At 36.4% G+C, this 25,535-nt stretch overlaps 1 protein-coding gene across 44 annotated transcripts in view; it reads right to left on the minus strand.

Moving 5' to 3' along the window:
- Nrxn1 (neurexin 1) overlaps positions 1–25,535 on the minus strand; it is a 1,041,346-nt gene that overhangs the window by 631,596 nt on the left and 384,215 nt on the right. For 22 of the 44 annotated variants that reach the window (XM_070025560.1, XM_070025561.1, XM_070025582.1 and 19 more), the window contains 3 exons: positions 22,382–22,683; positions 19,990–20,013; positions 18,786–18,947 (listed from right to left, as the gene is read on the minus strand). In XM_070025560.1, coding sequence (XP_069881661.1) covers positions 18,786–18,947; positions 19,990–20,013; positions 22,382–22,683 — 488 coding nt within the window. The remainder of the gene's footprint in view (positions 1–18,785; positions 18,948–19,989; positions 20,014–22,381; positions 22,684–25,535) is intronic. The other 22 variants (XM_070025584.1, XM_070025578.1, XM_070025576.1 and 19 more) reach the window with 1 other exon arrangement.

A 25,535-nucleotide genomic window follows, 5' to 3' on the forward strand; every position in this document is an offset into this window, starting at 1 on the left:
AGTCAACTAACTTTTCTCTTGGGTTTCATTAATGTAAAAAGCTATCAAATATAATTTTTAGAGGAAGTAAAAACATCTAATAAAGCCAAAAGTCCCAACTGTAACATTATTTTCTGGGACCTACCTGATCTGGTGATTAATGGTTCTAACAGAATAACTCTCATGTATTAAATGTGCATGTTGCATAGGAGCAGAGTTTGGGAGTATCACAGTTTGAAGCTAGCCTGAGAAAATAGTTAGTGAGACCCCCATCTTAACAAGGAAGCATGCCAATGCATGTCTGTAGTTCCAGTCACATGTGAGGAAGGTAACTGCTAGTCCAGGCCAGCCCATCCAAAACTCACAAGACCCTATATGAAAAATATGTCTCAAGTGGTAGGATATTTGTCTGGCACGTGTAAGTTCTTAGTTCAAACCCTAGTACTGCAAAAATAATAAAATAGTCAATAGATGCACAGGGCTGTTTTATTTTTTTCTATTTGTTTCTGACAAAAAAGAAAATAAAATTCTCCTGATTTATTTTGTAACATCAATATACGTTGAATATGTTTTGAGACACATAGCTGTTTTTATATGCACCATATCTACACAACTGAAAACACATTATTGAATGAAATATAATAATCTTAGAAGTAATTTAGTACAGCCTGTAAAAATTACCTATCAAAGGGCTTGGGATGTAACTCCCTGGCACAGTACGAAGTCGTGGGTTTGTTGTCAGCCTAATGAAACAAAGAACCCTAAAATGTGCACAGTCCTAAAATTAACCTTATGAAACCATGTAATTTGTTATCTACAGATCTGAGGATATCTCTAAAGAGATAGAGGATATTTGATATAATAACTAGGCTTGCTCCCTATTACCTATCAAGGCAGAACAGAACTTAGGGTGGGGAGCTAGGTACCCTGAAAGGTAATTCATGCATCTTTATATTGGTTTTCCCTAAAACAATTAAACACCTCTCAGAGCTGTCTGCCAACTTTCAATACCTGTGGGCAAAAGTATGAGATAGTCATAGAGATGGCCATTTATTCCAGTCATTGAGCACTGAATAAAGGCCTCCTGGTAGCTTTATTCAATGTAGTAATGTAAGCTATGCAAAAGAGCTTCATTAAGCCACAGGCAAAGTCTTCTCGTATATACTGAGGCTGGAGAAGCGAGAAGCTGTGTGACTGGTGATAAGGCTGCATGTGACCTAATCACCCTGAAGTGATTATGTGCATGAGTATGGGCTGGGAAGGTAGCTCAGTGGTAGAGTGATTGCCTTGCATGCATGAGGCCCTGGGTTCAATTTCTCAGCACCCCATAAGCAGAAAAAGCTGGAAGTGGCACTGTGGCTCAAGTGGTAGAGTGCTATCCTTGAGCTGAAGAGTTGAGGGACAGCGCCCAGGCCCAGAGTTCAGGCCCCATGAGTAACAAAATAAAATAAAATAAACAACAAAAAACCCCAAATACCAGTCCTGGTACTGCCTCATTCCCTCCTCGCCATCTTTGCCCACAGCCTCCTCATCTCCTTCCTTCACCCTCCTGGCGCTCAAGAAAACCCAATGCATTACTCTGAATGCCATCATTCAGTCATTAGGCGGCCAGCTGTCTATGTTGAGGCAGTGTCTGCAGGAAGAAGGGCTCTGCAGAGAGGAAGGGAAGTCTCTGTTCCAGAAACCTGAAAAATCCCATCATGTGCTGGCGATCATCTGTATTGCTACATTAAGATTTCTGCTGTGGAAGCCTGGCACTGGGTGTGGATTTTAATAAGGACCCAGTGGCCACTTCAATAAAACAATAAAGAGGCTTTTGGAAATATTGGGGAGGTCTCAGTTGTAGGAAATCAAATACACTTGATGGAGAGCTGTGAACTCTTGCTTAGTGTTGCAGAGTCCTAAATTTAAAAATAAAATTCAATCATTATGTTTAATTATGGCTAATTATAATTACTGTTATATTTATTATGATTTATTTATTGAAGGAGAAATGTCCAAGGGTTATTTGCCTATCCCCCAGAGCTTTATTTCTTTATGAATTTATTTGCAGGGGTGAGGCCTGGTCCAAATTCTGTGATTACAGTGTAGGGGCCAGAATAAAATAAGGAACCAGCTTACTCTGGCCACGCTTGCCACCTCTGCCCAGCTTTACTCCTCAGTACCTCCTTGGTTCCAGATGAGGAAAATACCAAACCACACAAGAACCCATAAATGTAAAACAGCATTGTCAAAGTGCCAACGTCAACATCTGAGACAAGACTAGGACCAGAGCTCCAGGGCACACAGATAGGAGCTGGAAGGGCAGCTTCCAGGAAGTCTGGAGGAGTCACTTCACAGAAGCCTTACCAGGATTAGCTCCCTACCACGGGGTTTGGAGGACTCTGTGTCCCAGGTAGATTTTTGAATGAGGGCTTATAATCAAATACAATTTTAATTTCTTCTGCTATAATTAATTCCATTCCTCAGTTATTCTACACCACCCTGCTATGGCATGGAGGAGTGAGGGAAAATGCTAATAAATAAACAAAGCTTATAAAATTGGGACAAATGACAGGCTTATAAAATATATAGTATTATCTTTCCACCATTTTTGAATTCCTATCTCCTCATGGCTTCCTAAACCTCTCTGGTGGTGGTGGTGGTGTGTGTGCAAACTCAACACTTCAAAATCATATTGACATCTAGCTAGGTTGGTTTCATGTCTGTTTATATCTCATAGTCATGGCCAGGAGTCCGATACTTTCCCTCTAGCAATAGGCCATTTTTCTCCTTCTGCTCTCTGCCACATTTCTGTAACAATGAACAGGTTTGCTTCCATCTCTTTACCACCCACTCAATGCTCTCAGATCAATTCTTCCTTTAGAACCATGGTCCCCCCTGCAGTTTTGCTCAGGGCTTTGTTCCTTCTCAGGCCTTCTGTCTTACATTGATTGGTCCTTTCTCTCCAACATCTATGAGACAATCCATGCTAGTAAGAATCACTCCTAGCTTGTAGTGGCTTCACTTATTTCTTTGCTGATGATATACATCATTTCAACCTGTCACAATAACCCCTCTTGATACTATCTCTTTCAAAGCTGGGCAGTTTACCGCAAATAGCTAAATATGTCTAACACTCTAGACTACTCTGTAGTAGTAGAACTGATACTGCAGACACAAGGCTTTCAGGACAGCCACTTGTGCAATGACTTTCCCAGGTGAAGAATGCAAATGGAAGGCTTTTTATTAGCAGACTAGATGGTGACCCTTGCCAGTTCTCCCTAGGAAGTGGCCCCATCCACCCAACTGGTTTGGCAGCTTTTGTGCTCTTACCTAACAGGGATTTGCATAGGGATTTTCCTCATCTGCCTGTAAAATCGATCTAGTTGGACTAATCCTCAGGTAGTTTATAAGGCACATGGTGGGGAGATTCCCTAGGCCTGCAGTAGCACTTTAGTTTCTGTATGATTCTGATGAAGAATCAGAAGGAAGGAGAAAGTGACTAGCATCACTTGCCAAAACCTAATTCCAAACTATTGGTAGGTAGGGACTAAGAGGATCATGGTTCAAAGCCAGCCTGGGAAAAAAATTAGAAGGCCCCATATTAGCAAACAAAATGGGAATGTTGGTCACCTTTTAAACTAAATTATGAAGGAGGTATAACTGAGAAACTGTAGCCTGAGCTTTGCCCCGGCAAAGAGCATGAAATGATATCTGAAAAAAAGAAAAAAAGGAAGAAAGGGCTGGAACGTGTCTTCTTAAGTGGTTGAACACTTGTCTAGCAAGCACCAGGCCCAGAGTTCAAAAACTTCTACCAGAAAATTCAATTGTTCCAAATATTAGAATTTGTGTGACAACCACCACCCTCTTAGATGTATCAAGAAATCTTATAAAAATTCAGAGCCTATAAAACTTGACAAGCCATATGGCTTCAAATAAAATGAGCTTTTTAAAGGTGGTAACTACCTAGTGAAATAAATTTGAATATAAATAAATACATTTATTTACTTAAAGAAAACATGCATGTTTACCTGTTCAAAAATGACTAACCAGCATCCCACTAAGTTATTTCAGAAGAAACATGTGTTTCTTACAAGGCCAAGGGCAATAAACTTAACCAGTATTCTTGACTGGAAAATTATGATGCAGTGAAGAAATTGTACTCATTTTTAAAGGCATGCATGCATTTCAGAGAAGAATGTCACATAAAAAGAAAGGAAGAACAGAAGTAATTCACAGGAAGCATGCTTCACTGAAGAAGGTATGAGTCAGCATCCCACATTCCAAGTATAATTCCCTTATTAAAATGGAGACTTCGTGATGGAGAAATTTGCCCTACTAATTGGTTGAGGATTTTGCGTTGATGAAAGAGAAACATCGGAAAGATTGGAATGTGTTCTGTAAGAAACTAGAAAATATGTTATGATTCCAGTGATAAAGAGAACCTCGAAGCATTTTAAGCATGGTATAAAGGGTGAATAATTGTTTTGTCAGTCAATACAGTGGGCCTCAGCATTCTCAGTAAATATGAATCTAATTGAAAGAAAATAGAATGGCATATCAGAAATGATGAATATAGAACTAAACAGAGGAAAGCCCATCGATTGCTTATGAAATAAATGAACAATGTAAAGTACTTAGGAAGAGCTATCTGTACATGAAGTGAGGAACAAAACTAATACTTTAGAAGAGATGCTTGACTCAAAAAGTTAAGAGTAATTAGGGACATGTCATATGTTTACTTGAGAAGAAAGTTTTTAGAGAAGCAACTGAGTATAAGCTTCCTCCAATACCACTTGGCAAATTTTTAGTTCAGTTTATGGGGAAAAAATTCAAAGTCAATTTGAGTCAATGCATGTGGAATCATGTGATCATTTAAGTTCTGGCAATAATGACAAAAAAAAAAGAAAATCATGCAAGGAAGAATTCTGACATTTAGGTACTGTATAAAAGAAAAGTTTCTCTCTCTATCTTTTTTAAATATGACAGTACTGGAGCTTAAACTCAGGGCCTGGAGATAGTAGTCTCATAGACTTCTCTACCTGGGTTGGCTTTAAGCCCCAATCCTCAGATCTCAGCCTTCTGAGTAGCTTGGTTTACAGCCACTGGCAACTGGCTGAAAAAATTCTTTTCAATCCTATGTTTATCTGGGAATTAAAAAAAAAAGTTGGAAAAATGTATAGAAGGGATGGGTGCAGGCTGCTACCAAAAAGATTACTTTGTCACGTTCAAAATTTATTTGAATGCATCCACATACTTGAGTGTTGAGACACTTCAAAAAGAAAATATTTTGAAGGAAGTGAAGCCTTGCTTTCCTCTCTTTCTCTCTCTTTCTCTCTCTTTCATACATATACATATACACACACACACATATCCCCCTATAATTTATTTCATTGTTAACATTTTGGCTTAGGGTGTAATATGATAGGCTACAAAGTAATTATAACAACAAATGCTGGTAAGCAAGTAAACAAAGGCCTATACTTTTTTAGTGGCTTTAATTTTGGTCACTTGTGGGCTTGAACTCAGGGCCTGGGTGCTGTCCTTGCAATCTTTTTGCTAAGAGCTAGTGCTCTTCCAATTTGAGCCACTGTTATACTTGCAGTATTTTTGATGGTTCACTGGAGATAAGAGTCTCATACACTTCCCTGCTTGGGCTGACTCCAAATTCTGATCTTCCAATCTCAGACTCCTAAGTAGCTAGGATTACAGGCATGAACCACCAGCACCTGGCTTTTTAGTGGCTTTTTGATGGGTAACTGAAGATATCAATCCTAAGATTTTCCTTTCTGGGCTGGCTTCAAACCCCAATCCTTAGATCTCATATTACCTGAACAGCTAATAAGACACAAGTCACCAGTTCCCAGCTCCATGTGTTAATTATTTTTTTTATCTTGACTTATATTTAGAATAGTGTTTATCTGGTAGTGGCAATTTAATACACAGTTTTATTACTGAATTAAACATTGTTTTATTTTATGGCTGTGGATATTTGAAATCCCACCAACACAATTCAGATGTCTCCATTGGTCATGGTGGTTTATTCCTGTAATCCTAGATACTTCGGAACCTAAGAATACTTCTGGATTCATTGGTTCAATGCTGACATACCTGGAATTTGGTGAGGATATGTTGAATAAATAAACAGCTTTAGAAGGGTAATATCTCCCCTTCAATAGCCAATAAAGAATGAAAAAATCAAACAATTAGAACATAATGACCAAATACATATTGTATTAATAATTTAATAACTACTTCTTCAAAGAAATATACAAATGACCCACATGTATAGAAAAGATGCTCTGTGTCAAATAAAAACATAAAACTATACTGAGCTAAAACTTCATATATTACTTAGTTATTCTCTTTAATTTCTTGTCTTTGGTTTGAGACTGGGACACATACTCAGTACCTGCATCTTTCATTCCTTGGCTAGCTCTCTACCAACTGAGTCATGCCTCAAACCCAAGAGTGGTAATTCTTGTATGGCATATAAGTTTATTTGAATTAGGGAAGGGAAGGGGAACAACAGGATGGTAAGACAAAGGACAAGGGGGGGACCAATGCAACAGCAATATTCACAAGACAATAGGTTGGAAATGACCTGTGCAACTTGGGGGTGGGGTGAGGGAGAAGGAAAGTAGAAGAAAAATGAGGGAAGGGGTAACAAGTTTGACAAAAAAATGTACTTATTACCTTACTTATGTAATTGCAACCCCTCTGTACATCACCCTGACAATAAAAAAAAAGAATTTAAGTAAACAGAGCTGTATGTAGCTCAGTGGCTGGCTAGCATCTACAAAGTCCTAGTTCCCATCCTCAGCACCACAATAAAAAAAGAGAGGTGTAGTGGAGGGAGAGAGAGGAAGGAAGGAAGAAAGGAAGGAAGGAAGGAAGGAAGGAAGGAAGGAAGGAAGGACGGAAAGAAGGAAGGAAGAAAGGAAGAAAAAAAGAAGAATGGGACAAGGATGTGAAGATATTTGAACACATTTCTATTGTCTGTGAGAATACAAAATGGTGCTTATGCTCTAGAATACATTATGGAGATTTCTCAAAATATTAAAACTAGTACTGCCATATGATCCAATAAATATGATCCAAAGACAAATGCCCAATCTTGCTTCTATGTATTTATTTATATGAGCACCTGAAATCATAATCTTGAAAAAAATTATACTCCCATATTTGTTGTAGATTATTCAGAAGATACAAGAGATGGTAACAGCCAAATGTACCCTGAAGAATAAATGGCTAAAATTATGTGTCATATAACAAAAAATGGGATATTATTTAATCCTATAAAAAGAATTACTATGATAAATGACAAAAGTGAAGGATTTTATGCTGATTGAAATCAGCCAGGTAAAGAAGGATAAACACTACATATTTTACTTATATATAAAAAAAACCCTAGATTAGTTTAACCTATTGAGGCAAATAACAGACGAATGTTTGACTTAAAATTGGGAGAAGATAAATGATCAGTTGTTCATGAATAGCTAGAAAATTTCATTTATCTAATATGAACAAATTCTGGCCATCCACTCTACAACATTTAGTAGATAGCAATCCATATTGAACACCTGAAATACATAAGGTGGTAGATTTCATGTTACCATAACTTAACATAAATAATTATTAAAAATAACCTTCTTTCCTATATTTGAGTCCCCTATTCTGGCTAGATGACATATAGTATTCATCTTTTTCCAAACTATCAATTTGATTTCCAGGTTTTTACTTCTGAGCTAAAGTGAAAAATACACAATAACAGTTTTAGGTGGACAGAAAAAGAGTTACAACCCAGGGATCACAGCTATTAAAGAAAAACCTACATGAATGAAAAACCTAATTCTCCCAGTTGCCCAAATCCATGCCTTGGAATGGCACTTTAAATGTAATTGCTTCTTATGTAATATTTATTTGAAGATAAAATATTTATTAAGACTGCAATATATAAAATGAAAAAAATTTACTTTCCTGGTATGGGGAGGGAGTAACATGGTATTTTCAGTGTTATTATAATCTAGTAAAGCACTCTGATGATAATGGTGGGCACATTTAGGTCTGCTAAAGGCATCCTTTGTTCCTGTAGCTCTCATGAAAATCCCATGCCCTCATACTTTAGAGAGAGGTGCTATACTTCAAAGGTCCCTCTAGGGGGCTCTTCGTAAAATTCTTTTGCAGAAACAATGCTTTCCTAAATGGTTCCTATTGCCTCAAATCTCCATTGTCTGATAGATACCCAAGGCAGAGGTGTTCCCCTCCCCCCCTCCAGGGCACAATGCATTGCATTATAAAAATTTTTAAATGGAAAGAAATACGTAGAAAGCTCTGTAAGTTAGCAAACTGTGATAAGGTAAAATAAGCCTATATAATTGTGGTCTAAAAAAGTATATAAAGTTTCAGCATAAGGATATTACCATGCAGAAACAATGTAAACCTGTTCATAGTGATTTCCAGCATTTTGACAAGGGAAAAATTTTGCTATAAAAGCAGTTCTCTAAAAAATCAAATAAAGGGACAGGAGACCTAGTTTAAATTGTTATTAAAACACAGGTATTTTTCTTTAAGTGTCATGGGCTTAGTTCCAACTACTTCAGATCCAGACACTCTTACTTCATCCTCCAACTATAGATGCTCTCAATTTGGATGCTTGGAGGATTATCCTTGTGTGTCCTCTTGACTTAACTTCCCCAAGTGTCATCAGACAAAATTTGGAAGAAAAGATGCAGCCCATTTGGGGAACAGAATACTTCTGTGAGCTGTTGGCACTTTGAGATGTGCAAATTCTGGTTCTAACCTTTAGAGCTATTCCTAAGGTAATACGTTGTTATCTTGACATCTCTTTAAATTTCTGATGTTCAATTCGAATTCGGGCTTATTCTAAGCTAGATTGTTTGCCCTTGTTTGTGATATATGCATAACTGTGTGCTAGATAGGCAATTATGTCAGTACAACAAAGTAGTTGAGGTACTCCAAATCAGGAAATCTCAAACTTTAATGCATATATAATATCATCTCTGGATCATATTAAAACCTAGTTCCTGGGTCAGTATATTTGGAATGAGGTTTTTCCTTTTTAACATTTTCCCAGGGGATGCTGGTGTTACTAGTTTATAAATTATAACTTTATCAGCAAGACTGTACATGAGATATAAGAGTTTACAGTCTTTATTTTTTAAAATCTAACTAAAGTTCCATGCTTTTGTCTGAAAACAAAGTTCCAAGATACATTTCATATATTTGTATATAATATATTGATTAATGAATGTTAAATGAAACAGTTGCTAAAATAGCTAAAGGAAGTGATGATTTTGATCTTTGATGGCTGAATTTTAGAAACTTTGGGGGAGAAAAATGTTATAAATAAGGATAAATTTCCCTTGCCAGCAACATATTAACACGCAAATATGAGATTCTGGTCTTCACATACATATAGAAAGGTAAGACAATTATTTTTTTAAAACAAAAAACCATGCTAGTTGAAATCGCATAATGAATGACAATGATAAAGGCCTTAAAAATCAAAAGAATCACTTGTATTGGAACTACATAAACGAATCAGCTATTCTCACTTTAGTTTCTTAATAAGCCACCCATAGTTTTACAAAAATACTCTTTTTTATTTGCCAATGATTGTTACTAATTTCTGATACTCATAAATTCATCTGAAATGAATAATCCCCATATTTTAGGGCCCACTATAAAATAGAAGTAAGGAGGTCACTTGCTCAAAGTTATTAAGGGTCACACTATGTAAGACACAGTGATTGACAGCAGTCCCCAGCTTCATAAAAAAACTTCTAAAATATATTAAATATATTAAGGTGGCAAAAGGATGATACTAAATCAAGAATGGGATTCTTCTTTAGGTAGACCCTCTACCTACATAAGCCACTCATCTATCAGAAGATCCTGGTTGCTATACTAATACCTTAGAATATTCCAGTATTACTTACAGTTTTAATCCTTTAGATGTAAAAGAAATAAATTGGAGGATGGAAATATTAGCTCATCTTAGGTCGCATAAATACCCATTCTAGGTAGGGAGCTGAGGTTCGAACCTAGGTTTGTGAGATTCTAAAGTCATTCACCTTAACTAATTTCATGTAATGACTTCTCTAGAATGGGCATGTTTATTTTCATCTGAGTCGAGTTTTGAAGCATTGCATCAGAAAAAAACTTGTATCTTTAAAGAATCTTCTACTTCTCATGCTTTGGTCAGCTTGAATGGTCAACTGAGCATATTATATTCTTACCTGGGGCTTCACAAAACCCTGGAGCCAGGCCAGGTAACATGAGTGGTGCTGTTAGCACTCAGCCTCCAACTTCTCTATGCACAAACATTTTAGTCAACAAAGATTAAAATCTCATTTTCCTGTTATTTAAAATCACATGCTTCAGAATAAGTTATTTTCATTTTAAAGTAATTAATTTTAAGTGTGTTTCCATATTGATAATTTTCATGACAAAAATAGCCCCTAACATTAATTATGGTGCCCAAAATAATTTTCCTCTAAATTTAAGCATTTTGATCCAGAGAGCTAAAAACAATGGTCTATCATCGAATAATAGAAATTAAGAAGAAATGCAAAATGCTCATTTTGTTTTGGATAGATTTAAGAAATTTTTTTTCTTATCAAGGCTGAAACTTGATAAAGTAATAAATATGCATTTCCATCAAGTCTTTCTGTTCTTTTTATTTGAATTATGTCTTCTAATTCTTCGTGTCATTTTATCTTTTCTATTACTTTTCTATTCTGGGAACAACGTGGACTACATTTTGAACTTTAATTCTACATAACATCATGTCCTTCATAAAGTGGAACAGAAAGTGTACCTGGGTTACTTTTTCACAGTTTTGTCTGGCAGAGTTAATCAGAGATTCTGTTATTAATTTTCATACCTTAATTATGGAGTTTGTATTACAATCTGGTATTACTTTGGCTCTCAGGCTGCTGGATTCCTAAGTGCTATCCTTTTTATATATTTGAGTCTTCAGCACAAAGCTTGGAATTACTAGTTATTGTCTGATATTGACTAACAACATATGCATGTGAGGGCTAATAAAAAAAAAGAAGATTCTGATTCAATTGAAATTAAATTCCCACTAGTAGGAGCTGAAATTATGGGGAAATGTTCAGTTTTAGACATTGCTCATTGCTGATTTCTGTTGGGCTGAAAAATGTCATCTTCTACAAAATATATCAATTTCTCAGAATTAAAATGTCATCAAGCCCCCTACCAGACCACGTGATGCTAGCTTGATATTTGAAAGCAATACAATGCATAATGCCAACTGCTGATACGGTTCCAGGTGATGGGGCATCTACTGGATATGATGGGGAAATACAAATCTGTGGGTTCCCTGAAAGGGTGGTTGCTCTGGTCAGAAAGCAGATTCTAGACAAGAACTCACCAGATGCTGTATGGACTAAAGGGCTGAATTCCAGCTCAAATGTTCAACAATGTACTTCCTCTTAGCAGTGTATGAAGACAAAGATTTATAGAACTTTAGAAACTATTTCTAAATACTTTTCTGTGAATTCCTCTTCATAGAGTTGGCCACACAGTCGAGAACTGTAAGGTAAGCATTATGGTCTTATGTAGGCCCTTAGAGGAAGAATAGTGTGTTCATTCACAAAGGTGGCAGCTCAGTATCAATTAGAATGATGTGTGTGTGTGGGGGGGGGAGGCGAGGGGGTTGGGGTACATGATAATTGTGCAAAATAAGGCATCTAAAAATATTTCCTACTGGTTCTTCTCACCTATAAATCTTTCCTTCTCCAAACTTTCAACTTGCAGATACACATATGTTTTCTTTCCCCTCAAGAGTTCCACAGTTTTGTTTTGTCTAGCTATCTTTATAAAATTACTCAGAATACAGGAAAAGAAGTGTGATTACACAAAGATATTGATGTCATCTAAAATGCAATTAAGGTCAAGGATTCTGTAATTGGATTACTTAGGTTTGAATTTTAGCTGTGCTACTTAGTAATTTGGTAGTAGACTTGTCACCTAAGTTCAAATTAGTAGTTAGGTGAGTCACCCAACTTGCACTGTCACCATATCTAATATCAAACAGTGTCAGTAACAAACATAACAAATACTGAAAAATGAGAGTGGATACCTACATAAGATTTAAATTAATAAGCATGAAAGAAAAATACCAGAAACAAGAAATATTGTTTTTCTTGTATGAGTTATTGATGTTTGAATTACTGAATATCAAATAACTTCATATAACTACATTCATTTACTTTTCAGGAAAAAAAAACACTGATCTGAAAATAAAGCCGATATAGTAGGGCACCTAGCTATTAAGTATAAGCCTCTAGGTTCAATCCCCAGTACTACAAAAAAGAAAAATATAATAAAATTTTTTTTACTATATTACTGATACGCTTAGCAACATGTCTATTAGGTAACCCTCTGATGTTATCAACATTACATTTGAAATAAAACTAATTCCAGGAAGAGCTTGATTATTTAAAATCATTTGTGAAGGACCTAGGGTAATTGCAGGCACAGTTAGGCTCAATGTGTTACATACTAATGGGATGTGCTTGTTGGATCTGACTCAGGACTTGCACATTCCTAGCAAGTAACAGTCTACTCAGGTATGGAAAAATGAAAGTTAGTATTCAATCCTACTACTCATTGCCTGATGTTTTGCTGTAGGATCAGACTTTCCATTTTTATAATTAAATTACTGTTATTACTTCACAGAGGTCCTCAAAAGACCCCTAAAGAAACTGAGATTTCTTTTTTTTTTCTTTCTTTTTTTTTTAATTTAATTTTATTTTATTTGAGAACATACTGTACAGAGGGGCTACAATTACATGGGCAGGATAATGCATACATTTCTTACCAAGCATTGCAGCCTCCTCCTTTGTTTACCCTTCACCTCCCTTCCCAGCCTCCCCCCTCCCCCCACCCAATTATTAATTTATTTATTTTTATTGTGAAAATACCGTACAGAGGGGCAAGGTAATGAGTACATTTTTTATCAAGCATCGTTGCCTCCTCCTTTGTTTCAGGAAGGGGAAACAAAGGAGAAACTGAGATTTCTATGATCTGCTGCCCTTTAAATGAATAGGGACATGCGCAACTGGCCTCTGAATTTTAATGTCATATCTTGATTATAGAAGAGGAAATACACTTCAGTATTTCTACAGTTTGCAAAAAAGTAGTTTACCCTACTGAATTTTCCCCATTGTTTTGGTAAAACTGTCATCTTTCCTGTTTTAATTCCAGCATTGAAAATTTTGTTCTAGATTTGAATTTCTCTGAAAAAAAATACTATCGGTCCATTTTCGTTCTCTCTAATTGAGGCAATTTAGACTACATGAGTTTAAAAGAAGACCCACTTTTGAGAAGTAGCCCAGAGTAGCTGGAAAATGGTCATTTACCATCAGGATAGAATGGTTAAGTCCAGAAAACTGAGCCTTAATGTATTTTGTGATTATTTTGAAGAGGTTATTCTTAACAGATGGATGTACGAATTAGCTTTGTTCCAGCTGAAGTAATAAAATGCCTACAGTAAACATTTGATCCAGCTTGGAAACTTTTATCAGTCAGCTAATATGAACTTAGCATCCATTGCATATCCTGCGCCTTGCTTTTTGGGAATGTCTTCATATTTCCCTGTTGGCTATGAAGCTTGCAAACATCTTACAATATCCCATTCATATGCTTCAAATTATGATATATTTCCAGGCAAATGGTAATATCATTTATAGTTAGAGAGTGATACACTAAAAATACACAAATATGCATGGAAAATATTTAGGACAAAGTAGAGTGTGGAAGTAAAACACAGCTCTCTTCCCTAAAGAAGAAAGGAAGCATATAAGAAGGAATGGATTGTAAAATGCTGCCGATCAATTTAGAAACAATGGCAATTGAGTAAGAGAGGAAAGCCAAGAAAGCAGGAGCCTCAATAAGGCGTCTGGTAGTAAAACAAAACACAGCAACAAACCAGGACACTGGGGAGAAATTGCTCAGCCTTTAGAGACACATGAGGCGGTCCCTGACACTTTCCCTTTTCCCACATGGTCGGATTGTCCATATTTTTAAAGTTCCTAATAGGCCAACTTTTCTTATAGGTCACAAAGTCTTTAATTTCAAAACTGGAAAAATAACCTAAAATGAAAAAAGTATTCGTTGGGTATTTGCTCTCACATGTAAATGATGAGTACTCTGTTTCTCTCTGATCACAGAGGGAAATAAGCACAGAAATATATGTGAAAACCTGAATCTGTTGAGTTGGGTATACCACAAAATAGGGAACAAATTGAGAATTCTGTGAAGTTTCCTCCCATTCTGTTCTGTCAAGAAAAGATAGGTGCCAAAAATATATTTTTCACCAATGACATATTTTCACTGGTGAATATTTCACCTTTTCCCATAAGTATACTGGTACATTGTGGGAATTACCATGCAGCCATTGTATTGGAGAGAGGGCCATGCTGGTTGTGTTGAGAAATCACCCATTCATTTCTCACAGTGAGGAAAAACGCTGATCTAAGATTGGATATTGCCTCTACTTCATCTACCTCAAAACATCTTACAAATTCTTGTGATAAAAATCTCCAAGTCTAATTAAAGGCTGAGCTGACCTAATTAGGCTGATGAAATTTTCAGTAGGGATTTATTTCTCTCTAGAATTCCTCTTTTTTTTTTGCCTCTAGAATCTTTCCTTAGGCTCATTTTGAACAATTCTTTGCAGCAACTTTTAAAATTACCTCATACTGGCACAGTTTCCACTCAAAGAAGTGACTATAAAATCTCCAGCAGGTACATATGACCAAAAGCAAACTTCCAATAAAGATTCGAATCTAAGGTGTTTTATGAATCTCATGGTCTTTTCCTTCTCCTTCATTTTCATTTCCAAATCAGCAAAGTATGCTAAAGTATGCTCACCCCTCAGAAGAACAGATGTTTTAAAGAATTTTGGACATCAAGAGATTAAGAATGACACAGTACAGAAGCAAATTCTGTGGGAAGATTAATACCAATGATGCAATATGCTTCTTGGTGGACTATTTACTATAAAAGTCCTCATCATCACAATATTGGGATGAAAACGCGCTGGTAAGACTTTCATCTGAAGATTTAAACACCTCTAAAGAGCATTTTAGGAGTTAACTGTGATACCTTTATACAGGAAAATGTTTTTCAAGAGGTGTAAGGTGAATAGGCAGGGCTAAAGTTGTCCTCAAATGGACTCCAAGCATCTGACTCAACATCATGAGACCAGAGTTCCCTTACATCTCTCTCCTATTGTAGCAGATACTCAATGACCCTGCTTAACGAAATTTAACTTCAAATGATCAAAATTCTTTTTTTTGTTTTTGGCTTTGTTTTTTGTCTGTCATGTGGCCTGAACTCTGGGCCTGGGCGCTGTCCCACAGCTCTTCAGCTCAAGGCTAGCGCTCTACCACTTGAGCCACAGTACCACTTCCGGCTTTTTCTGCTTATGTATTAAAGAATTAAACCCAGGGCCACATGCATGCAAGGCAAGCACTCTACTAGCCCCAAATGATCAAAAATTCTTAATCAACGTTTTTTAACTTTTATTCATTGCTATGAAAAACACAAAGCACATAAACACATATTCCTGCCAAATTGTAATTAAAATTGCTTTTATGAAATTCAGAATGTAAAGTATATTTTAAAGGCTTACTATTCTCCAGGAAGCTCATAGATTAGGCTGTGTATAATGGCAACTATGATTGACAGTTTTCTCTTCATTTTGTTTGAAATTTATGTCAGTGATAATTATATTCAGTCAGTTCAAACAGATCTCCAAAGACTTTTTTGATTAATTTTTGGAAAGCTATAAACATTAAAAACAAAATTATCTGATCATACATTTTAGAAATACATGTCTTCTCATTTTAAACTAAGTACTAAATGAAGTTCAGATTAGATTTTGTAGATTTATAGTTTTTACTAATTTCATCTTTTTTTGAAATTGAAAACCACTCTAATGAAAGTAACTTTCTTATTAAGGTCCACCAAGTCTACGTCTCATTTTACAGAATCAAAAGTCATATTAGGAAATAGAAACCTACACTGGTTGTAAGGAAAAAATAATATTGTATGTTGTTTCCATAAATGAAGTAATTTTTAAGAGAATAAAGCCATGGATTAGAAAGACCAGTAGGACATCTCTTGCTATATATCTTGAGTGCCATTGACTACAATGAAACAACCATTCAAATGCCATAATTCATCTGTCAAGATTCTATGTTCTAAACTTGAGTTATTTCTTCATTGGTTTTGTTCTAGTAACTCCTCTAGGACCATTTCTCCATTTCTAAAATGAGATTAAACTTGGAGAATGAGTTCTAAGATTCTTCCTAGGCCAAAATTTGCTCTATGTTTCAGTCAAGATATTTTTAAAAAAAATCTCTCCCAGATCTAGTTATCCTGTGAGGTACAAGACTGCATACTAAATTTAACATAAAATATTTCAGCCAATAAAGTTATAATTAAGGTATCATGCATGTAACATGCTATGTAAGTATAAGCTTTGATAAGCTAGGCAGTATAAGCCATAGTTTAGGAAAATATGTAATAAGCTCACTCTTAAGAGAGATTTGGTGCAAATGAAAATTAGTAGACTTCTTTCTTTGCACAATTTTACAAAGCTGACTTGCCTAAAACAAGATAATTTTACTCAAAGTTTGTGGCACTTTGTCAATGTTTCATTTTAGAGATAGGAAAAACAGGGCATTCTAAACAATGGTTCAGACACGGGTAGATACTAGGGATCACATAAACCTCTATGTTTTGATTTATAGACTGGTTGTCAAGCTACTTTTCTATCCTTTACTACATCAAAAGGAAATAAAGGGAAATATATTACACAAATCAAAATGAAATTGGCAGTACTGGTAACCAACATGTAGACAAGGCTGTGGAAACCAGGGAAGTGGGAAAGGCACCATCAATAGAGAGAAGTGGTTTATATCTCAAATCTAAAGAAAGGGAAAGAGTATCTTTGAAGCCCTTTGCTATGTTCCCCTACCTGCCAAATAAAATGTCACTTAGAAGAATAACCTACTCATTTTTATCTATATGCTATTGTAGTTTTGATGGCTAAAATATTAATATGAAAATAGAGAAGTACTAATATATACTAATAAACAGTTAAACTGTAATGAAAATAGAGAAGTACTAATACATACTCATAAACATTTAAACTGTAAAGATGTTAAGCTGAAGCCCAGTCAAATTTGAACCTGTCATTTCAGATTAAGGCACATAGCTAAAGCTTTATATATGAAAATATGTTCTTTCAGATGTAGATGTAGGCAATGTGCCTCAACTGAACTCAGGGAATCCCTGTTATTATTATTATTGTTGTTGTTGTTGTCATTATCTTACATGATGTTCCAAAAACTCTTTAGCTAGATTTCCATTTCTTGAAATTATGTTCCATTTTCCAATGTACTGTCACTCTACCCTCTTATAGATAAAGTAGGACATAAAAGTCCGAAGTATAGAGTGGGTTGTATGAGGGATGGATTTGGCCCCTAACTTCCAAGAAGAGGTTTCAGGAAACTTCATTTAATCATCATGATTTTCCTAACCTGAAATAATTTCTCTTTTCCCTCTTGTCAAAATCATAATGATTACTAGTAAGTTTTAACTGTAAGTAGTAAGTTTTAAATATAGTTAGTCTCCACACCAATCAACTTTACATCTTAAAACTTCATACTATTAAATTGTAGTCATACAACCTCAGAAAAAATTCAGGCTTTGGTAGCCAGGTGAAATTGGAGTATACCTAAATAATAATTAAATACAGAAGCTTTTAGAGAAGATATTCACATGAATAAGAATTCAAGACTTTCTGATCATTCCCACAACATAACAAATTACAATCCTATAAAAAGGTACAACAGGCGGAGTGCAGTGGGTCATACCTATAATCCTAGCAACTCAGGAGGCTGAGATCAGCCTCTGAGATCAGAGGATTGTGATTTGAAGCCAGCCTGGGAAGGAAAGTCCTGGAGACACTTACCTTCAAAGAAGCCAGAAGTGGCGCTGTAGCTCAAGTGGCAGAGTACAAGCCTTGAGAAAATAAATCTCAGGGATAATGCTCAGGCCCAAGTTTCAAGCCCCAGGATTTGTGGGGTAGGGGTGGTGGGCAGGCACAGAAGTACAACAGACAATCCACAGCTACGAATGAGGGATGAAGTTACTATTTTTAATCAGCTGACTTTTCTCAGCTAAGTATCAAGTAAACTCATCAAGCTCACTAATGACCCAACTTTATTCTTCTCACAAGATTTTTAAAATAAAAGAAAGAATACTTCATTGAACTGACTTTTGTTTTTCTTCTCTGGTTTGTTTCCTATAGTCTCTTTTTTTCCTATAGCATCTTTTTCTTTTTTTCTTTTTTTTTTAAAGTCTTTCCCTTTCCCAACTGTCAAGTCATTCTTGTGAATAGAACACCTAAAACATTAAGCTCAAAATGAGCAATTACATTTTAACATGTAACTTTCCACCCAGCTCCTCTTTTTGTTTGACTTTTTTAATAGTTAATACACAACTATCTGGGCAGATCTCCACTGTGGATTGCTTACCGTGAAAGAGGAGGAGCTTCATACTTCATAGTGTTCTATGAGCTGCTCCCCACCCTGCCCCCACCAGTTTCCCAATCCCACTCAAACAATTCAAGACTAAATTTAAGATTGTGCCATTTGACTCTGAAAACAGCAGGTCTTCAACAGAGGCGCTTTCCATCCAGATCTGAAATGATGAGATCATGAGTTAGGAATGATTCTCGTGATAACAGTATTTACCTCTTTGAGACAGCCCATAAAGTTGTTACTGACGGGTGACCCTGGCAGGTCTGCCGTGCTGGGACTGCCTCCAACATAGAAAAAGTCATCAGACCCCAGCATAGTGTAATCTTCTTGTGTGTAGCCCGTTGTGGTGAGAATTCCATCCACTGATATTGTCACCTAGATAACAAAGCACAGGGAAAGGACACGCTATACTCAGACCTAGATACTGTAATCCTGGGATATGCCTGTTTTGTGTTTTGGTTTTATTTACTTTTTTGTTTTTCTTTATTTTTTTATTTTTTTCTGTTTGTTTGGTTTTTAGTTTTAGACCTATGGAGGAACCCATTTTCATGTCTGTTTGAAGTTTATTCTTAGGTTCTATTCAACTAACCCTAAGAGATCTAAACTAGTTAGCACGTTAAGTGATTATTGAGCTAGTGTCAGCATTGTCCCTACTGCAACTCAAAAGTTATTCAGCAGACACAAAAATGGTGTTAGTAAAATGCTTCCTAGGTTAGTTTTGCTGGTGTTACGTATTAGTAAAGTTTAGTGGTCTGTCATCAACTAATCACAACGTGCACCTTGTTAACATAAAAGGCGCAAGCTTATTTCCAGCAACGTCACTCTTTGCACTATTGAGCAGCAGGTGTCAGCATGCAAGTGCCTAAGTCCATGCCAAAGGAGGAGGAGAGGCAAATCAACCAGTAGAAGCCATACACGCCCAATGTAGCACATGCAGGAGGTACAGTTCAGAAAAGAAAGGAAAGAAAACAGGGAGAACCAAAAGAACAAAAACAACTGCTTTGTGATGACGGAAAGATGAGTGGGTGTGGCATCCCCAGCATTCCCAAATCAAGTCTCCATGCCATGCATCATGAATGGTTAGAGACTGGCTGAGCCTGCGGTCACTCAGGCCAGCCACCATTTTTTTTTTTCTTATTCCGTGTTAACCACAGCTGGATGCAAAAAAAAAACGTTCGAAACGTTAAACGATGCCCCTACAGGTGAGTTTGAAAACAGAAGTTGACAGGAACAGGTAAAAAATAAGAAAAGTCAACAACAGATGAAAGGAAGGAGGTCAAAGTAAGCAGAAGAGTACCAACCGCAGTTCCTCTTTTGTTAATGATGTCTACAGTTAAAAGAAAGAAAGAAAACACACGGCAAACCCAAAATAAGAAACAATTAGAATGATATCTACCGAACAATGTAGTTTGTTTACCATAGCGTGTCCAATGCCTGAGTGCTTTGTGGAGAAGGGGGGAGAAAGGAAATTAAAAACTGTGAACAGAATAACGATCGTTACTTAAAAAATATGATGGTCTCTACCATGTTAGTACATTTTTTTTTTTGATTCAGGTAACGGTTAGTAGAATGAAACATTCCATGAATGACATGTTAGTTATTAAGCATGTTAGTAACATAGAAAAAGGGCAAAAAAATTTTACAAGAAAAAAGCAGACTAACAAATAGGCCTCCCACAGAGGAAAGATTTTTCTTTTTCCTGCCATTATTTTTCATATCTTGCTGCTAGACAGAAACAGACACATGACAATGTTCCCTTTGTCTTCCTGGTTAATCCTGAGAGACATTGCAAAAAGTCTATAAGGGATTCAAAGGCCTAAATCTCATGAGCTGACCACTGCTGCTCTACAACCGTAATTGTTACCCCACAACCCAAGCCCCGCCCCCAGGCCCAGGCCCAGCCCCAGCAAATTAGTAGGAATCAGTTGGCATTTGCCCTACTACTCAATTTTACAGCACACAAGGACTCCTCCTCAACTTCAAAACTTCCTTCGGTCATATTGATGGACTTTAAGGGTCACAGTTTACTGCAATGAAACAAAAGCAAAAGATCCTGACACATAGAATGAGTAGAATGGATTTGTTTTTCATCTGTCCTGCCACACATGCATCCCGGCTGGATAAGAGATTCCTGTTTCCTTGGAGCTACCAATTCACATCTTGACATATATATATATGTGTGTATATAACCTGAGCAAAGGCAAATCTAGAAAGTGGGCTCTTTGAGACCCACCCTTCCTTCTGTGCTTTTCTCAAGTGAACCTCAGTCTCTTGAGGAGTATCTGAGGGGGAAAGGGGAACAAAACAAAACAAAGGAAAACCAAAGAGACAGACTTACAGGAAACTCATGATCTACATCTACACTGATGGTGGGCAAATCTCTTCCAAGGCAGGTGAGGAGCATGCAGATCCCTCTCACATCAACAAGGCATTAGAAGGGTCTTTGGGGGATGGCTCAAGAATCCTTCTGTTTTAAATTATCTGCCTTAACTAAATCTCCACTCCTAAAGCTCCTTTGTTTGATTCTCTAGCTCAGAGAGTTTAAGCCTTTCTGAAGCAGGAAGGAAAAGGTTAGACAATTAACAGCTCAGAAAGAGAGGGCTGTTTTAGTAAAAGGAAAACCAGGACAATCAGGTCACTCTGCAACTGTTCAGAGAAACAACAATGTTAAGGATATTAGCTTGGAATCAGCATAGACTGCAAAAAATTAGTCACTGTAATACTTCACATAATGATATATTGTGATATTGTCAAATTTCAAACCAAACTCACAATCAAAACAGAAGGATAGTCTATCCACTATCATCCGTATGTACATACATATATATATACATACATATGTATGTATATATATATATATACATATGTATACACACTGTAATAATCTCCACTTAAAAACACAGTATATGTGGATGCAAAGATGTAGTAAATTGAAATTTTCTTCGTATATTGCCTTTTACAATCATTTATTTAAAAAATAAGAAAAAAACAAAAATTGGGTGCCTAAAGAGAAGCTGGCCTCTCCAGTATCATTTGGAGTTTCACTTGAAGTATCTGTACTAAACACACACACACACACACACACACACACACACACACACACACACACACACACACACGTATATATGTATATATATATCTTCATATATATATGTATGCATATATATATATATATATATATATCTCTTCATGGAGAGATTCATCAGAAGATATGTAAACTCTGAAGTCATTTCTTCCCCTCAAGAGCTTCTGTGCTTCTGTTTGGGGAGTGGGAGTTAGGAGACAGTAGGGATCAGCGTAACCCCCATGTCACCAAAGGACAAAAAAGGAACTGTGATTAATGATCCCAATGTGCATGCTTCCAAATGATCACTATGGAAACTAGAATTTAAAACCAGAAAACCAGAAAAACAAACAAAAAATACACACACAAACACACACGCAAAACTAAAACTAAACAACAACAACAACAAAAACATGACAAAAACCACACACATCACAGGAAGGGCAGGGTGCAGGAATAGCCTTGCAGCCCTCGGGAGATTGTCATATGTCACAGGATCAAAACAGTCTTTGGGCCCCATTACTTTCTAGATATGCCCCTGCTCAAGTATGGCAGGAAGATTCATCTAAAAAAGAAAAAAAGAAAAAAAAAAAGAAAAAAACCAAACCAAACAAAACAAAAAAAGCTAATTTATAAGCAACTCTGAGGAGCCCTGTATCATGTTGCTAAGGTTTTTCAAATACCGCGCAAAGAGCTGTAGCAAGAACCAAAGTCAGTTACTCTCTCTTATCCACTGCGCTGTTACCTGACGCAGATTCCTGGTGACTTTCACATCATGCCAGGCATTATCATTAAACTTTCCATTCACGGGCTCCACTAGTGCTTCAAAGGCCCCTGATCCCAAATTAATGACCAGAGAGACAGCTCCATTTTTCAAGGCAAGATTGACATAATCGGCTGATTTCCCAGTGTGAAGCATCAGTCCATTCCTCTGAAGAGTTTTAAAGGACAGAGTTATTTCATCACTGCTGCTTTGAATGGGGTTTTGAGACAAGTCGTAGCAGAAGTATTCAGATCCCTTGAAAGTGGCGATATATTCTTCTTTTCCTAAAGAAAAACAAGATATATATGTATGCATAAGTAAAAAAATACCATTGAAAACAAAAGAATTACCCTATGCAGCACATCTTAGACAAACACAGTGACAAATCATTTTAACCAAAGGAAATCTTTGTCCAATTGACATGTATGCAAGAGTCCTGTCAAAGAGTCAAGCAGTGCTGTAGGTGGCAGTGTATTTTTAATAATCCTCCTCAGTTATGGGGCCAGCAACGACAGTAGCTAAAACTGACATTCTCGAAAATTCAATTAATTTTTAAGTATCACTGCAAGAGCTCTGATCACAGAGTCACTCTGTGATATCTCCAGGGCATGAATTAGGTAGCATCAATGCATAGCGGATGGTTTCACTCTGCTGGCAACAATGGATTCCATGTTTGCACCGTTCTCTCCATCCAACTGATGAGCTATTTTAATTTTCTGTGCCACATTTATATGCAAAGATCTTTTTCAATGAAGAGTCAAATATTTTCATCACTGAGAGACCATAACAAATTATCCAGCGAGAAGAAAAAGGAGAGAAAATAGCAGAATTTGACCTGGCAATAAGTGGATTTCCTACAATGCAATAGCCTGCCTTCCTTCCCTTATAGATGGAGTTATTATAGTTAAGTCCAAAGGAATGGTAATTCATTTCCTAGTCTCACCACACAGATGGTGAGACTGGCTTTTAGGAATGACTGCTAAAAATTCCAGTGTATCATCTTGGGGATAGCCTGTAAATGAAGTCTCAGTGTTTTCTGCCTATCTCAGTCTTTACGATAGTTGGAAGTAGCCATGTGGATCCTATAAATGCTCAATAGTTCAAACAGAAATATGGTTATTCAGAAAGAGCAGTCTTCTCACCCTGAGGTGGTAAGTTGAACCAAGAGAAGAGCATAAACCAAATGTTCCCTTGACTTCCTACGTGAGCCAAAGGAAATGAGACAATATGGTTGAGAGTCAGCTTGTGATGAACTATAAATGGATAATTACAAAAAGTGCTGGAGAAAGTGAATGTGTCCCACTTGCAATATAGCATAATTTTTTTTTTAGCTCACTGGGACCTTTATGTACCAACAGGTGATTGACTCTTATCTCCTCTGGCTAGAGGCTTTCTTGCAACTTGGTTTGACTATGCAGCCCTGGTTGCCTTCAAACTCATGTTCATCCTTCCTCAACCTTCCAAAAACTGAAATTACACATATATTCTACCAGGCCTGGCTGGGTGAAAGATCTATGTTTTACTTCAGAACTACTTCCACTTGGTAATTTAATCCAGTTCTTAGAATTAGAGCTCAACTGAAGGTTTCAGTTCATCAGGGCCACACTGATTTGACTTCCTGGATGTAGAAACTGCTGAAAGGGACTAGAGGCAGGTGAGCCCTGGCACTAAGATAGTAAGTAAGCATCTGGGGCCTGTGACAATGCCTAAGCTACGCTAGAACAGTCACTGCCAGATAGTAAGTCATTAGGGGAAATAGTATCAGGCAAAACAGACCCCATTTAAAGACTATCCAGTCCATAATACTAGGTCCCCTCCATTTATACATTCAATATTGTGAAAGAACATTAACCAAGTGGTAAGTCCAGTGCTATTTTTAAATTGTTTTTTGTTTTTGTTTTTTAACCAGTAATAGAATGGCCATAGCTGACTAAATTCCTATATGTTCAAATACCAACAATACATACATACACTTATAGAGTCAGTTCATCATGGCAAGTAGCTAAATATTGAATGAATATCAGCACAACTGAATAGTCTTGCTATAAACTAGGGAAAAGTATGGACCAGAACATAAGTTTAGAACCAAACAATTGTTTGGAACCAAATTATTGGGACAATTATACATCTTTTAAAATCTTGTTTTCTAGAATTGGTTAGTGATAACAGATTGACAGGAGGGTAGAATGAGACGGTATCAGTACTGGCATCTGGTAAAAGTTGCTGAATGGTATATTTTCTCATTCCCTCTTATCTGATATGGTGACAAGTTACCAGTAATGAAGACTACAAACTACACAAACCTAGAATCTTCCCTTAAAGACCAGAACTGGACAAGGGTTTGCAACACCTACAATTCTATAAATACCATAGTCAAAATTAATACATATAGATATAAATAAATATGAACATTATAAAGATGTTAAGTGAGGAAAGCAAGGGCACATTAGCAAGTATGACTACATGAACTGAAAGACCAAAATTATTTGGCTTAATAAGATAATTTAAAATGACCACAGGGTTTTATATACTGGGGAGAACCAATGCTTTAATACATATCACTAACTCTACAAATTCAATAAAGACCTAGTAAGTATATCAATAAAAATTTAAAATTGTGAAAACTTCAAAAGCTGATTCTACAAGCTCCACAGAAAAACAAAAATGAAGTCATAATTGACAATGTACTCATTGCTTTACTCATGCAACTGTAACCCCTCTCTCTGTACAGCATCTTTACAATAAAGTAAAATTTAAAAAAATATCCAATGCATATCCCATGAAACTAAGAAAAATTGAGGGCATGAGTGGGGTTGGGAACAATTGGGGAGAATGATAAATGGGTGATATTTATCAAAGTGCATTGTATTTATAAACTGGCATGTTGAATGATAACCCTTTTGTACAACTACTCAAGAAGTTATCTCTAAAGATAAGAAGGAAAAGAAGCCCCAAATAACCAGGATGAGACAGAGAAAGAATAGGATGCAATTTTCCTGGGTAAAAGAGGACATTTATTGGCAATTTATGGATAAGGAAGTTGCATTTATTTAGATTATAGGAGAATAAATACAATCAAAATAAAAATATCCCTAAGGACACATGATAATTACTTTTTATTGAGTTATACAATGCA

This window comes from Dipodomys merriami, unplaced genomic scaffold (assembly GCF_024711535.1).
Source record: "Dipodomys merriami isolate MVZ:Mamm:240054 unplaced genomic scaffold, mDipMer1.0.p SCAF_17, whole genome shotgun sequence".
NCBI lineage: Eukaryota > Metazoa > Chordata > Mammalia > Rodentia > Heteromyidae > Dipodomys > Dipodomys merriami.